This window comes from Rattus norvegicus, chromosome X (genome assembly GCF_036323735.1).
Source record: "Rattus norvegicus strain BN/NHsdMcwi chromosome X, GRCr8, whole genome shotgun sequence".
NCBI lineage: Eukaryota > Metazoa > Chordata > Mammalia > Rodentia > Muridae > Rattus > Rattus norvegicus.
The window spans coordinates 81,779,022-81,795,151 of NC_086039.1; the positions used below are offsets into that span (position 1 = coordinate 81,779,022).

The window sequence follows — 16,130 nt, forward strand, 5'->3', positions numbered from 1 at the left end:
GTAAAAATAATCAAATTTTATTTGGAATACTTTCTTTTGATTGGTTTCTTCTTTTTCGTAAAAATACTAATAGTAATAGAAACATTTGAGTAAAAATTTTGTTCCCGATTAACCTTCTTTTTATGGAAATGTTATTCCTATACACAATGGGATTTTATTAAGGTGTAAATAAAAGTGAAATTATGAAGTCTGCAGGTAAATCGATGGATCTAGATAGGAAACATTATACTGAGTGAGGTAAACCAGGCTCCAAAAGACAAATTTCACATTTCCATTCATATTTGAAGCCTAACAATATTTATGCTTGTTTATTTAACTTGGAGTACCTATGGATGACAGAAAAGTAAGGGAGAAGAAAGATCATAAGAGAGTGGAGATAGCACAACATACATGACATGAAGGAGAAAAGAGGAATAATGGGGAAGGGAGTTTAAATGGGGTGAGGTATGGGAGAGTAAGAAAGAGGAAGAATGGGAAGTAGAATAATTAATAACAAGGATGTTTGAAAAAGTCACCAGCAGCCATACTATATTAATGATGTACATTTACGTAACAGTCTGATTGGAGTTACCCTACATTGGGGATAGTGCTCCTCCCAGAACCTATAGATTGTCAAATAAAAAGCCTTATGTAGGGCTGGAAGAAATGATTCAGTCGCTATGAGTACTTAATGCTATTGTAGAGGACCTGGGTTCAGTTACTAGTACCCACATCGAGTGGATTACTACAAATCTCCTAGCTCTAGGAGGTGGACACATTCTTCTGGTCTATGCAGGTAACTTACAAAAGTGTGGGTACACACACACACAAACACACACACACACAGACATACACACACATACACACACACACAGACATACAGTCACACACACAGACACACACACAGACACAGATTCAGGCACACATACAGATAAAAATATATTTTAAGAAAGTTCAATGTCAAATAAGAGTTGTTGGTCAGGAATATCCCACACCTACCCCCTCCTTCAAAATATGCAGGTTATAGAATGGCAGGTTGTAGAACCTGGAGGTCTGACCCTACTACTAAGACATCACGTGCTTTGATCACAGGATATAGAGAATTCAAGTTGTTACTGAGTAGGAAGCTTCTTTCCTGCCAGCTATATATCATAGTACCAGAGGGTGCTTTGCAAGCTGATAGAGCAAAGAAATCAACAGTCATACTAGATGTTAAATCTGAGAGTTAGACTAATAACTGGTGTGCCTAGAAATGCCTATGGTTAAGAGTAGCATGAATATTATGGGATTAGCCAACCATTTTCTTGATTGAATTTAAGGAGGACATATATGACCACTAACATAAATCTGGCCAAACATGGCTGGGGAGTTCATAGACCCTAAAGGTGTACCTACTATTATTTTCTTAAATGGACATAGCATTAAAATGCTCTCTAAATTTGTATCTCTATAATAATAGATTAGTTGAACTAGCAGACCTCATCAGAGAAGTTTCTTTGTGCAGTGTATGGCAGTTAAAGAAGTTAATGCTGAAAATTGCAACTTTTTCAAGTACACAAACCAAGTATCTATGGACTGCTCAGCTATAAATAAAACAGTTCCATCAAACTCACTTTCTCCAAAGTTCAAATATCATCATGGAAAAGAGAACAGAAAGAATCTAAGAAACAGAGAAATAGAGAGAAACAAGGTCTTTTGGACATGGCAGGACCATTACACTCATGGATTCATAGTAGCAGTGATTGCCTGTACAAGATCAGCACAAGATCAAGCCAGCAATCTTTTCAGAGTAGAGGAGGAAGAGCTCATGAATCCCCACTACTAGCTGAGGCAATACTGACAATTGATGGTTTGGGGGAAGAAAAATCAGTTTCATCTAAATCTGTGGTACCTGGTGGGTCAACCCTGCTCCAGTATGTGACTCAATATACCTCAGTACATGGGCAGTATAAATTGTGCCTAGCTAGGTTACTGAATATAATAAAATAGGTATAAACTTAAGAGGGATTAAGATAGATCTAGGAGTTATTATTAGTAGGAGTAAAAATATGAAACTATATTGTATGCATTATGAAGTTCTCAAAGAATCAATAAAATAGTTTAACACAGAGGTATCAGGGGGCAATCAGAATGGCACAGAAGTAAAATTAATAGACTAGTTTTAACTGAAATGCCAGTACACCTATTTTATTCTCAGACATTCCTTCTTTGTGCATCTTATAATCTCAGGTAAATATTTTAAAAAGCTATTAAGATACTTGATCACAACATAAGGATTTCAGAGCCTATGAGGGAAGAATCAATGTTATTATGTTTGGTCCTTAGCATAAAACATATAGTAAATGATATTAGATACCCTCTTAATTTATCCAAGAAGATTCTCATACATATGACTAGAACTGTTCTTTATACATAGTTTAAAAAGATCCAAGTTTAAGTTTTATGCTCATTGGTCAATCTAGAAGGAAGGGGACACATATGAAACAAGTCAATAAGGCAATTTCAGATTTTGATAAAAATTTATAATTAAAACAGAATGCTGTCTCTGGGTGTATGTGAGGTAGAGGGGAGCTGGAGCACAAAATCCACTCCCAAGTGCAGGTGCTTATCTGGCATCAATGGGAGAGGAGGCCCTTTGTCCTGTGGAGGCTCAATGCCCCAGTGTAGGGGGATTCTAGAGCTATGAGGCAGGAATGGCTGAGTGGGTAGAGGAGCATCCTCTATAGAGGCAAAGGGGAGGGGAAGAGAGGAGAAGGGCTGGTGTGTTTGTGGAGGGGAAACTGGGAAGGGAGATATCATTTGAAATGTAAATGAATAAAATGATTAATAGAAAAACAAAACAAACCAAAAAGGATGCTGGATGATGACTTGGAAATTGGCAATATTAATTGTTTCCAAAATTAGGGTTAACTCAATGAAGAGACATTTGAATCAAATGCTTAGTAAAAACTTTATACATCAAAAATATCAGAGAAAAAGCTTATTGAGTGGAAAGAAAAGTAGCTATGGAAAAGGTGGGGTGTCATGTTCAAGAAATTTAGTGTGGCTGAAAGGTTGATGACGTAGAGGAAACATGTTGGATTTATAGGATTTTGGCAGCAATTCAGCTGCTTTGCCTATTCAGTTGACAAGACACACCGGAAGATGTTCTCCATGGGTGTAACGTGGAATGTTGCACAAATATTGGCTTTAGGGAAACACATTTGAATCAAGAAAAGAGAGTGGAATCTGACAGAAGTTCAAGATAGAGATAATGATGTCTTAGACTAGGTTGATATCAGCAGGAAATAAAGGACAAATAGATCAACAAAACTTGCTAATAGATTGAAAATGGAATCTAAAGGAAAAAAGAAAATGTGACAATGAGGAATGTTTTGAGGAACTAATGAAATGAGAGTCACTGGAGGAGGAACAGTTTGTTCAGAGGGATCAAAAGTTTCAGTTTTGACATATTTGGTTGGAGAAGGCTATGAGACTTACAAATGGAAGTGATGAATAGGTAGTTGGGTATGTGAATTTTAATCTCAAGGGACACATATAGGCTGGAGATATTTGTCAGTTATGGTGATGCATGTGCTATTTATTGTCACACTACTGAACTTAATCTTGAACTGTAGTACAGTAACAAAGGAAGAGAGTGCTTGTTAACAAGCCCCTAGGTTCTACAATATTTAAAGGTCTGTTAGTAAAGAAGCTGTATTAACAAAATAAATTGTGATAAGTCACACTAATAGGAGAAAAGTCATGATAATGTGATGTCTTGATAGCAAAGGGATGAAAATAAATTTCAAGAGATAGTAAATTACCCACTGTATTAAACTGTTCTGCAAAAGCGTGTAAAATGAGGGCTTTGCATTTGACAATATGAAAGTGGTTCATAACATTAACAAGCATAGTTTTAGCCAAGTTGCAAAGGCAGAAGCAAAGCAGACATGGATGCAAAAGTGGAAGAATGGTGCAATAATTGTGACAATGATGATAAACAGCCTTTAAAGTTACACAGAAATAGGAAGCAGAAATATGAAGCAGTAATGTAGGAGTTAAGAGAGTTCCTGTCTCATAGGTATCTTTGTATTAGTAAGTATGATGCAATGGACAGTAAGTTGCTACTGTAAGAATGTGCATAACTGGGCACTAATCCTTAGTGAGGCAAGAAAACTCGAAGTCTTGAGACTACCTGGAAGGAGTGGGTCCTTGATATGAGTTTACACCTTTTATTCATGTTAGAGTGTTATGGACATTGATATTTTGACAAGTTTAGTAGTCAGGAAAGAAGCAGTCTTCTCTCTCTTTTACAATTCAACAAGCAGGGCATTTTTCTTTTTCTGTATACAGACATTTTAATTAGAATATAATTATATCACTTCCCCCTGTAGACTTTGATTTTTCAAAACCTACTTTAATAAAGGGTTTGCAAATGCTTCAAACTCCCTTCTAGCCCACCGTCCAAAGGTAGGGGAGAAAGAAGGTAAATAGGAAAGAAGGATAAGGACCTGTTTAGAAGGAGTTCTTTGGGGCGATTCCAATCTCTGTTTGTCAGTATACCAGCAGTCCAGTTCAGTAGTGTCAGGATACTAAACACGAAACAGCAACTGTGCCACAATCTAGCAGAAGCCTCTGCCAAATCAGCGCGAGCCAGCGGGGCAATCAGGACCAGCCAGAATGCCAGGAGTTTTCTGCCATGCTTCTCTCAATGAAGTAAAGATCAGTGAGGTTGGGGTGCCCGGCAAATAATGCACGTGCCCTGTCACTTTCCCGTGGGTCCTATTTATACTCTCTCCAAACATCATGTGCCCTCTCATGAGTCTTGCCTCAGCAAGAAATCACTGAGTCTGAATCACATAATACAATTATAAATTTCCTCTTCATCCCACTTTCCATTTCCTAACATCCCTCCTAAATCCCTCCAAGTCCTTCCATGTCCCCCTCACTCCCAAATTACTATTGTACACACACACACACACACACACACACACACACACACAGAGAGAGAGAGAGAGAGAGAGAGAGAGAGAGAGAGAGAGAGAGAGAGAGAAACACACACACATACAAATACAAATACACGCATAAGTATATAAAGACAAGATGGTGAGTTGATTTGTTGTTGTTGTTTGTGTATATACCAGGTTTCAGGGATCACAACTTTTGTTGGACAATTAGGGGGCTCATCCCTGGGATAGATTAACTCTCCTCTCAGTTGCCTATAGTTTCTGGTCCTGGTATTTGACTCCATGAGCTTTTCCTCCCCCCACATTAGCATGTCCCACTGATGTCGCCATTCTTCAAATCCTATTTGTACAGCTGTTTCTATGACAGAGTATTTTCATGGTAATCTAGTTCCTAAGATCTTTCTAGCCCTTTTCTTAGAATGCCCTTAAACTACAGATACAGGAGCTGTTGTATAGATGTATCCATTGGGACTGGGCCCCGGCAACCCACAAAATCAAGCTCTATATTGTCTCCAGTTAAGCTCTTCTGTGATGGTCTCCATTTTCTGGGAAGATAAGCTTCTTTTATAAGGGATCATCTGTATATAAAAGGACAAGATTCAGAATGTAGGCAGGAATTAATATGGGTCTAGCAAAGTGGCAGATCTCTTTTTTTAATTTTTATTTTTCTTGGATATTTTATGTATTTACATTTCAAATATTATCTCCTTCCCCTGCTCTCCCATACGTCCTCCCCCTGCTTCTATGAGGATGCGCCCATTCCCATCCATCCACTCCAACCTCAGTGCCCTGGCATGGACTTTATTAGCCCTAGGTTAGGTTTCTAAGAGCAGACATGGTTTCCCTTCTGTTGGATGGACCTTAAAATTTAAATAAACAACTGTTACTTCCTGCACCTTTATGGGTGTCTGGCCATGCTGGTGATTGTTGTGGCCGACAGATATCACAGGTAGCTGGGAAGAACTATTAATTGTTTCTTTCCTTTAGCAGCTTGACTAGTATTTTCTGGTACCATGAAAGCTAAACCATAGGAACAGGCTTTCAGGTTAGCTCCAGATCAAATAACCTGGGTCTTGTGTTCTAACTGTAAAGTATCTTCAGCAACTGGAGCTTACCTTTAACCTGTCAGAGACAGCCTCGGGTGACAGTCATTGTCAATATTGTTTGATGAGTCACTTGGACTACCTTTAACTACTGTTTTTAAATTTTCTCATGCCTAGTACTGAAGTTTCTGCCAGTTTACGGTTAATTACGGCGACACTGTCAGGTCTAATGGCATAACAGTACACATACACTTATATGTACATTTTTTGGTAACTATAACATAATAAGATTACTTGAAGCTGTTTCCAAAAAAAGTGCTATTTTTTTTCTCTTCTCCCTCCCTCCCCTTCTGTATTGGCCTTCTTTACCCTTCCCATTTGAAGTCTATTTCCTCATCTTTCCTTTCTACTTTCTGTCAGCTCCCTTCTGCTATTCCCTTCATGGTTCCCTTACACATTCCCTGCTCCATGCTGTGTACTCGACATCTGGAGACGTAGAACTAGGAAAAGCAAGTGAAAGAATATGTGCTGTTTGTCTTCCTGGGTCTGGGTTACCTCACTCATTATAATCTTTAAAAAGTGAGGTTATTAGCTGACAATAGGGGCGATAATGGGGGATGGATGAGGAGGGGAATACCCATATAGAAAGGGAGGTGGAGTGGTCAGGGGGCTGATGGACAGGGAACTGGGAAAGGGAATAACATTTGAGATTTAAATAAGAAATACCAAATTTAATAAAAATGGAAGAAAAAAAAGATCATGGAGAAGGATCTGGAAGCTTGAGGAGATTATAAGAACATAAGACAGTTGTAGTACAGGCTGAATAGTGCTTTGGTGTCTCTGAAGTTTGTTTTTTTTTTTTAATCATGAATTTTAGAAGATTAATTCCCTCTGAGAAATCCAGATTTTCTTCTCCATCATGCACTGTTCTTCTGGTTTCAGGTATTATTTTCATAGAGATGGCCTGCATGATATAAAAGTTGGGAAAACTTCATTGACACTCAGGAAGAGAAAGAACAGAATGCTTCCTTGTCTGTGACTTTCCAAAGAGGCTCTTAGGCTGTTCTAGCCATATTAGATGTACCTCCACATACTGATGCATAGAACTATTTGGTTATTCTTCATATTATTATAAATTTCACTTTAAAATTTTTCTTTTGTATTTATGAAAGAAACACAAATGATGTTTATGCCCTTTCATTATTTATTTAAATGTTTAATCTGGTAGCTCCTGTACCCTTGTACCCCCCCCCCCCCAAAGGATTCCTCCATGTGGCTTTCTCTTTGTTATTTAAAATCGATGAGGTAGGCCACAAATTGCTTCATGGTGTATTGGACAAATGTGCCCTCTACTCTCTGCATCAACATGAATGTAAAACAATGAATCCCTATCATTGAATATAATATCTCAAATTTTTATGAAATATTATATAAAAGAAATGTTTTTCATAGAGAAAAGAAAACCCACATGCATCATGATCATTCATGGCATCTAATAATTTCTATGTCAAAGTAAGTAGATGTAGAGTTTTAGAGACTTTCTGAAGCTTCCCATTGCCAAATTAGTTCTATAAAATGGCTATTTTAAGTTATCCTCAATTTTGAAATGGCTGTCTGACTAAATGGCCACAAAACAGTATTGTACCTGTACTCATAGTTAGTTAAAGTACCTAAAAAAATAGGTTCTGTGTAGACTTAGATATACTATATACATGCTTCATATCTATACTAAAATGTGAATTTCTTGCTTTGAAACCATACTGTACAAGTCAGTCCTTGTAAATGCATTTGAGGTATTTTGATCTTTGAGTGCAAAGTCTTAATTGATTTGCATGGAATTTTCTTTTTTTTCTTAAAAATGCACAATAGTATACTGTAGGTGTCTGATACTGTGGTTCTGTATTCAACCTAAATTTTCTCTCCCAGATTTATTTTGTCATAGAACTGTTGTATCTGTGAAGTTTTTCTACATTATGTCAGTTGAAAGATGAGTTTAAATCTAATCTTTGGTTAAAAGTGTTAATGCTCAGATTGTGTCTGAAATATAACTCCCAGTTATACATGTTCAAAATGCCATTCTATATCATTACATAGGTGACAGATAAATGATAGTTGACAGATAGCTCAAAGTTCCTAATTAGTTTTGCTTACTTTTTTTCATATGTCATTTTGTAGGAAGTGATTTAGCACTGTCATGATACTTAAAATGTAGCATGGAGATGCAATGTGAGTTATTATACACTATCTTTCACATTTCTTTAGAGTCAAAACTAACCAATTTTGCTCCCTCCTAAAAAAAATCGCTGTGCAGAATCCACGGAGTTTATTCCACCGGGAAGCCTTTCCTGGAACTTCATTTGCTCCATCATCACAATTATCCAGAACAAATTCCAAGTAAGCCATCTTATCCTATAAAAGGGAAGTGCAAAGTACAAACACTGAAGAGGAAAGACAACACTATCTTACCTGAAAATAATTGCTTTAGAGAGTTCAACTTTCTTTATTTGGATTTTTTTGTTGTTGTTTTGTTTGTTTGGTTTTTGAATAGGAGGCAAATTTGCAGAGGGAAACAGACATAGTTCATGATATCACTGTTTTCAACTGTAAATATCTATATAATGGTATTTCTGACAGCATAAAATATAGCTCTTTAGCATATTTCCTGAGGAAAAAATCAGAGGTGACCAAAATTAAACTGTAGAACATTAAATGCTGTGCATCCCCATTCATCTAAGCATCACAACTTAGGCATTCTGACAAAAAACATAGTGACTCTTCCCTATCAAGGCTTTAGATTTTGTAATATAATTAAAAGAAAAATTGTTTTAGTACTTTCTGTCTTATGAATATACCATTATTTCATTATGCTTCTTGTTTTGATCTAATGACTAGTGCATGACTTCATTTGTTTCATATAGAATATAGACATAATAATCTATAACATAATACTTTAACATTTATACTTTATGTATATATTAACAATATATGCATATTTGTATTTTGAAGTATTTAAATTTTTATTCTTAAAATAGCTTAATTGCTCAAGAATGCAAAGAAGGCAATCTTTACGACTATTCAGATCTTAACTGGAATGGCTCTCCAGGACCAAGTAATCCTGCAGTAAACTACGAAAACAATCGTTCACCATCCATGTACATGAAGCCAAGCTTTGTATGTAGAAAAACTTTCAATTTATATTTATGGTTATAATCTTTATAATGCTAGTACAGATAATATAGTGAATATTAGAATTCAGTATGCTATAAATGACATAATAAAATTAGTGCAAATAAAAGCTTAAAAGTTTATATAAATTTCTATATCTACTATTTCAGTTTGTATAATGGGATTAGGAAATGAGAATCAAAGATATAGAATACATAACATAGAATAGGCATTAATGTATATATAAGCACATGTAACATGTTTTTGTATTCACTTATATACAATAATTTATATGTAAAATATTTTAATTTAAATTAAATTAGAAAGGAGATTTGAAATCACTGAAAACTGATTAAATGCTAGGAGATTTATTCAGATATGTATTAACATTCATCTTGTAGAGTAACACAAAACTACTCATTTTTCTTAAATACATATTATCCAGCAATGTTTGCCTCTTTTAGTGAATAGATTCTGAGTTGTACAGTATCAAAGACAGTTTAGAGGAATTCTAGTACAAGTATTTAGTGGTTATTTAAAAATAGCTAAAATTATTTACTAAAAGTAATACTTTATTTGTTTAAACAATTATGGACTTATTATGGTGATTAAACATTTTAATGAAATAATATATAATATATGTTTAATTTTCTAATTCAATATCATATCTAAGCAAGCTTAAACATTTTATCAAATGTCATGTAATTGCTTTGATATTTCTAATTTCCTTGCAGGATTTTTCCACAACTGGGGTCCCAAGAGCAGCGTATCCTCCAAAAGAAACTAAATATTCAATTTATGAAGGATCAGAAACTCCTTACAAAATTGGTCGTGCAAACATGAGATCCAACTACTAATTTCCTCACGGAAAAAAATAAATGTGTGTAAGCCTACATACACCAATCATGTTATATACCAAAAAACTACAAATATGATTTCCATGGTCCAATACTTTGTTTTTCTTATAATTATGATAATTGTTTTCTTTAGGTTTTGGATTTTTTTCTTTGCTAGCCCCTCTTGATGACTGTAATGCAAAACTTTTATTTCTTCTATCCAATTCCATTAACTCATCAGATGAAGATATTCATTATCTCCAAAATTTGACACAATATCTGTGTATTTATTGATTGGATTCTTTAGTATGTTTAGTGAAATGAAATAAAAAATAAGTTTCAAACAAACTGTTTATAAAAATAATAATAAAAGAAACCGGTGAGTAAAGGCACCTACTGGCAATCCAGATGACCTGAGTTCAAACCCCAAGATTCATGGGGTAGAGAAAAAGGTGAGGAGTAAGGAAGAGTTAATCCAAATAAAAGTGTATAAAAATGTCTTGTGAAAACTATGACCTTGTTGAGGGTGGGGGGAAATCCTGGAGTACTGGATGATGCTGCTCCAAAAACCATGAGAATTTTTTAAGCAAAAATTCCAGTGGTGGCTATAAAATATCACCCTATGAGCTGTTTGTCAGGGAGACTTTAGAGTCCCCCAACCCATGCAGGCTTTTAACATTCCTCTTGGTTACCCACCAGAAACTAGTTGATAAGTACCTGTTGCTGAAGACACCACACACCTTTGTTTCTTAATATAAGAAAACAAACTAGAAATGAGTTAGAGGCTTCTTTCATGTTGCATAGTTGTCATAGTGTTGAAAAGTGTTATGTAAGCTACTGGAGAAGTGAGAGTATCAATGGTCTTATTCAACCATGAACTACACAAATTACACAAGAGAAAATACAATCTTTTTTTTCCTTATTAGAATGTAAACTTTACTTTTTATTTTTTATTTTTTATTTTTTTATTTTTTATTAACTTGAGTATTTCTTATATACATTTCGAGTGTTATTCCCTTTCCCGGTTTCCAGGCAAACATCCCCCCTCCCCTTCCTTATGGGTGTTCCCTTCCCCATCCTCCCCCCATTGCCGCCCTCCCCACAACAATCTAGTTCACTGGGGGTTCAGTCTTAGCAGGACCCAGGGCTTCCCCTTCCACTGGTGCTCTTACTAGGATATTCATTGCTACCTATGAGGTCAGAGTCCAGGGTCAGTCCATGTATAGTCTTTAGGTAGTGGCTTAGTCCCTGGAAGCTCTGGTTGCTTGGCATTGTTGTACATATGGGGTCTCGAGCCCCTTCAAGCTCTTCCAGTTCTTTCTCTGATTCCTTCAACGGGGGTCCTATTCTCAGTTTAGTGGTTTGCTGCTGGCATTCGCCTCTGTATTTGCTGTATTCTGGCTGTGTCTCTCAGGAGCGATCTACATCCGGCTCCTGTCGGCCTGCACTTCTTTGCTTCATCCATCTTGTCTAATTGGGTGGCTGTATATGTATGGGCCACATGTGGGGCAGGCTCTGAATGGGTGTTCCTTCAGTCTCTGTTTTAATCTTTGCCTCTCTCTTCCCTGCCAAGGGTATTCTTGTTCCCCTTTTAAAGAAGGAGTGAAGCATTCACATTTTGATCATCCATCTTGAGTTTCATTTGTTCTAGGCATCTAGGGTAATTCAAGCGTTTGGGCTAATAGCCACTTATCAATGAGTACATACCATGTGTGTTTTTCTGTGATTGGATTACCTCACTCAGGATGATATTTTCCAGTTCCAACCATTTGCCTACGAATTTCATAAAGTCATTGTTTTTGATAGCTGAGTAATATTCCATTGTGTAGATGTCTCACATTTTCTGTATCCATTCCTCTGTTGAAGGGCATCTGGGTTCTTTCCAGCTTCTGGCTATTATAAATGAGGCTGCGATGAACATAGTGGAGCACGTGTCTTTTTTATATGTTGGGGCATCTTTTGGGTATATGCCCAAGAGAGGTATAGCTGGATCCTCAGGCAGTTCAATGTCCACTTTTCTGAGGAACCTCCAGACTCATTTCCAGAATGGTTGTACCAGTCTGCAATCCCACCAACAATGGAGCTTATGTTTGTGTGCTTTTCTTCTCTTTGTTTTGTTGCCAAGACGATTAGTTTCTTGCTTTTTCTAGGGTGTAGCTTGCCTCCTTATGTTGGGATTTACCATTTATTATCCTTTGTAGTGCTGGATTTGTAGAAAGATATTGTGTAAATTTGGTTTTGTCATGGAATATCTTGGTTTCTTTGCCTCTCTTGGGCATATATCCAAAAGACGCCCCAACATATAACAAAGACACATGCTCCACTATGTTCATAGCAGCCTTGTTTATAATAGCCAGAATCTGGAAAGAACCCAGATGCCCTTCAACAGAGAATGTGGTACAAAATGCGAATGCTTCACTCTTTCTTTCCTTGGCAGGGAATAGAGAGGCAAAGATTAAAACAGACACAGAAGGAACACCCATTCAGAGCCTGCCCCACATGTGGCCCATACATATACAGCCACCAAACTAGATAAGATGGATGAAGCAAAGAGGTGCAGGCTGACAGGATCCGGATGTAAATCTCTCCTGAGAGACACAGCCAGAATACAGCAAATACATAGGCGGATGCCAGCAGCAAACCACTGAACTGAGAATGGGACCCCCGTTGAAGGAATCAGAGAAAGGACTGGAAGAGCTTGAAGGGGCTCGAGACCCCATATGAACAACAATGCCAAGCAACCAGAGCTTCCAGGGACTAAGCCACTACCCAAAGACTATACATGGCCTGACCCTGGGCTCCGACCTCATAGGTAGCAATGAATAGCCTAGTAAAAGCACCAGTGGAAAGGGAAGCCCTTGGTCCTGCTACGACTGAACCCCCAGTGAAAGTGATTGTTGTGGGGAGGGCGGTAATGGGGGGAGGATGGGGAGGGGAACACCCCTATAGAAGGGGAGGGGGAGGGGTTAGAGGGATGTTGGCCCGGAAACCGGGAAGGGGAGTAACAACTGAAATGTAAATAAGTACTCAAGTTAATAAAGATATTAAATGAGTAATTTATAGTGATATGATGAACCTTTTAGTGAAACAGTAGCATTAAATAACCATTTGAAGTATAAAATTTTAGTATAAATTAATTTGTACAAATCAATTGTCAAATGGGTTCTAAAGTGATTATTACAAAAGAAGGACCCCAAAATCTGTCTTCCTTTTTCCCATATTTCCTTTCTTCCCCAGTAATTCTCTCAAAAATACCCTCTCAAGGAAACCCACATGTGATTCTCTAGATGATTTTAAAATCAGTCAGTTATATTGATGTTGATTAAACATTAAAACTCTTGACAGCAAACATATCGTTTTTAATTTATTGAAATCATTTTATTTTTATTTGTACTTTCTCATATAATACATCTCAACAGTGACCTCCCCTCACTTCCTGCCTCTCAGCTCCTCCCTCATATACCTCCTATTTCTCCCAGATCCACATTCTCCCGCTTTGCTTCAGAAAAGATCAGACCCCCAATGATATCAACCAAACTTAGTATAACAAGAAGTTTCCACTCCTTGTCACCCTAGTCTATAACAATTTCAAGACTGTTTAAAATTTAGGAAGTCATTCTCATATAAGTAAGATTATGCAGATTAAGTTATGCCTACATATAACAACATATAATGAAAAAGAGGCCATGAATTGAAAAGAGAGCAAAGAGGGGTATATGGGAGAATTCAAAGGAATGAACTGAAGAGGGAAATGATGTAATTATACTATAACTTCAAAAAAGGAAATAGTTCTCAAAAACATACGTGTCTAATCTGACACTCAATGTAATTTTAACTGTGAGCTCCCCAAAAAAGTTATATACTTCTAATCCATAATTACACAAACCAATCATTGCCATTTCAAAAGAAAAAAAAAGGATTCAGTCTATGTCATAGTGAGAAATAATTTTTATCTGTGTGCCACTGACTGCAATGATGAGTTTAGTTTGCTTTTCTGACAATGTCAAACACAATTGCAAGTCTTTATAACATTTGTTCCTCCAGAATATAGGAAACAAACAAGGCCTTTCTCTTTCTGTGTCCTCCCTCCTCCCTTATCTTTCTCTTTCGGTGTCCTTTCTCTCTGCGCTATCTCTCTCTTCCTCCCTTTTTCCCTCTCTGCCACCTCCCACTACCCAGGTTCCAGCTGGCCTCTTCCCTTTCTCTCTCCTCTCTATCTTTGTCCCTTTTCTTTCTCTGCCTCCATTTCCCTTCTTATGCTCCAAATAAACTTCATTTTATATTTAAAAAAACATACAAAATATGTCAAAGACAACCATACAATAATAGAATAAATACTCTAAGAATACAAACCAAGAGAGAATTCTTCAGTGCAACAGGTGGAATGTAAGATTCTACACAAGTTGTGTAAGGTATTTACCAATGAACCATAATGAAGTAGTTCACTTTACATTACTTTTTGAATCAGAATCCTATAGCCATGTTTATTTAAAGTTTGAATACAATAGTCATTTTGCAGTATTGGTAAATAACATTAACTTTTTTATCTTTATTAACTTGAGTATTTCTTATTTACATTTTGATTGTTATTCCCTTTCCCAGTTTCCCGGCCAACATCCCCCTAACCCCTCCTCCTCCCCTATAACATTAACTTTTATACAAAATTATTCATGCTGATCTCTGAGGGATTTTTTTATAAATTTGGAGGAATTATCCCCATTTATCGATTGTTATGCTTTTATTTAAATAGGTATTTTGAATTGTTAAGATATTTGCTTTTCTATCATTTGTTTGAGACACCTCATCCACGTGATTTGTGGTACTTATAATCTAGAAAATTTGGAGGATTTGGTACGTACCTCCAAGTTTTTTTATTACACTAGGAGATAGATTCTATAAGTAAGGCAATAAAGAAAATATAAGAGATGTCAGATGAGACTAAGAAATTCAGAAAAACAGTCATAAGGTCAGTAAAGAAGGTGATACCAACTTCTCAGTTTACTTCTCTGAAAAATTAATGTGTTAACTTTCCAGTTTCATTACAAATAAGATGCTTCTTGCATCATCCAAATCCTGAATGGATAACCCAAGAAAAGGAATCTATGTAATTAATAGGGTAGTCAAGATGAGATAAGGCATGCAAAGTACTTAAAACAGCTCAGAAAAGAGTTAGTATCCAATAAGACATATGTGCAAGATTCTAATATAAAAATGAGGCTAAAGTGAAATGCTGTGGACAGTCATCTAAATGTAGCTTATATCTAGAGCAATTGGCATTTAGGAATCCATGCTTCTAGACCAGGAATCAAGATCTACAAAAGAAAAATAAGGTCACAAAAGGTTGCTTTCAAAATGTCTAGTAGACCAGAGTACAACAAGAGACAAACTGGATATCGGACCAATGATGCTTTGGGGAAGAAATTTCTTACATTTTTAGTGCCTGGAGTTTAAACTAGAAACTTAGAATACTTTCCCACATATTGGAAGGCTTGACTCTATAATAAAAAAAATGACTTGAAAATAATGAATTAAGTGGCTATGTATAGTAATACTATTAATTCCAATACTCTGGAGGCAGAGGCAGCTAGATCCCTGAGTTTGATGCTAGCTTGGTGGGCATAAGGATTTCCAGGAAATTCAGGGCTACATAAAGAGACCCAGAATCAAAATAACGATAAAACAAAACAATCAAACAAAATCAAGAAAATGGCTTAAGGGACCAAGATAGTTCTAGATAATGATGATCATCAGAGCAAATTTTTTGTCAAGGAATAAAGATGAATTTGGAAGAAAAACTATTACATAAATATTATGTTCTGGGTGATACAAGGCGTACAAAATGACCAGGTATTATTTCAAAGAAGAAAATAAGTTTTAAAAGCCCAACTGAGGATATTTCAATCACACTTAGAAAGGGGAAGGGGGAAATAATCACAGGAGGCAGAGTGAGGGAGGAACCTGAGTGGGAGGGGGAGGGGAAAAGGGGAATGAGATCAGGTATGGGGGGGCAGGAGAGAAGCCCAGAGGGCCAAGGGAATGAATGGGAATAAGCAACATTGGAGGGTGGGAGGTCATGGTGGGGGACTCTGGAAAGTACCAGAGACCTGGAGGTGAAAGACTCTAAGGACTCAATGAGAGTGACCTTAGTCAAAAAGCCC

General features: G+C 36.7%; 1 protein-coding gene across 1 annotated transcript in view; it reads left to right on the plus strand.

The window, feature by feature from the left end:
* Positions 1-10,364, plus strand: part of 2010106E10Rikl (RIKEN cDNA 2010106E10 gene like) — a 63,816-nt gene extending 53,452 nt beyond the window's left edge. The window contains exons 5-7 of the mRNA NM_001395116.1: positions 8,283-8,365; positions 9,004-9,142; positions 9,871-10,364. Coding sequence (NP_001382045.1) covers positions 8,283-8,365; positions 9,004-9,142; positions 9,871-9,993 — 345 coding nt within the window. The 3' untranslated portion in view covers positions 9,994-10,364. The remainder of the gene's footprint in view (positions 1-8,282; positions 8,366-9,003; positions 9,143-9,870) is intronic.
* The last annotated feature ends 5,766 nt before the right edge of the window (positions 10,365-16,130 follow it).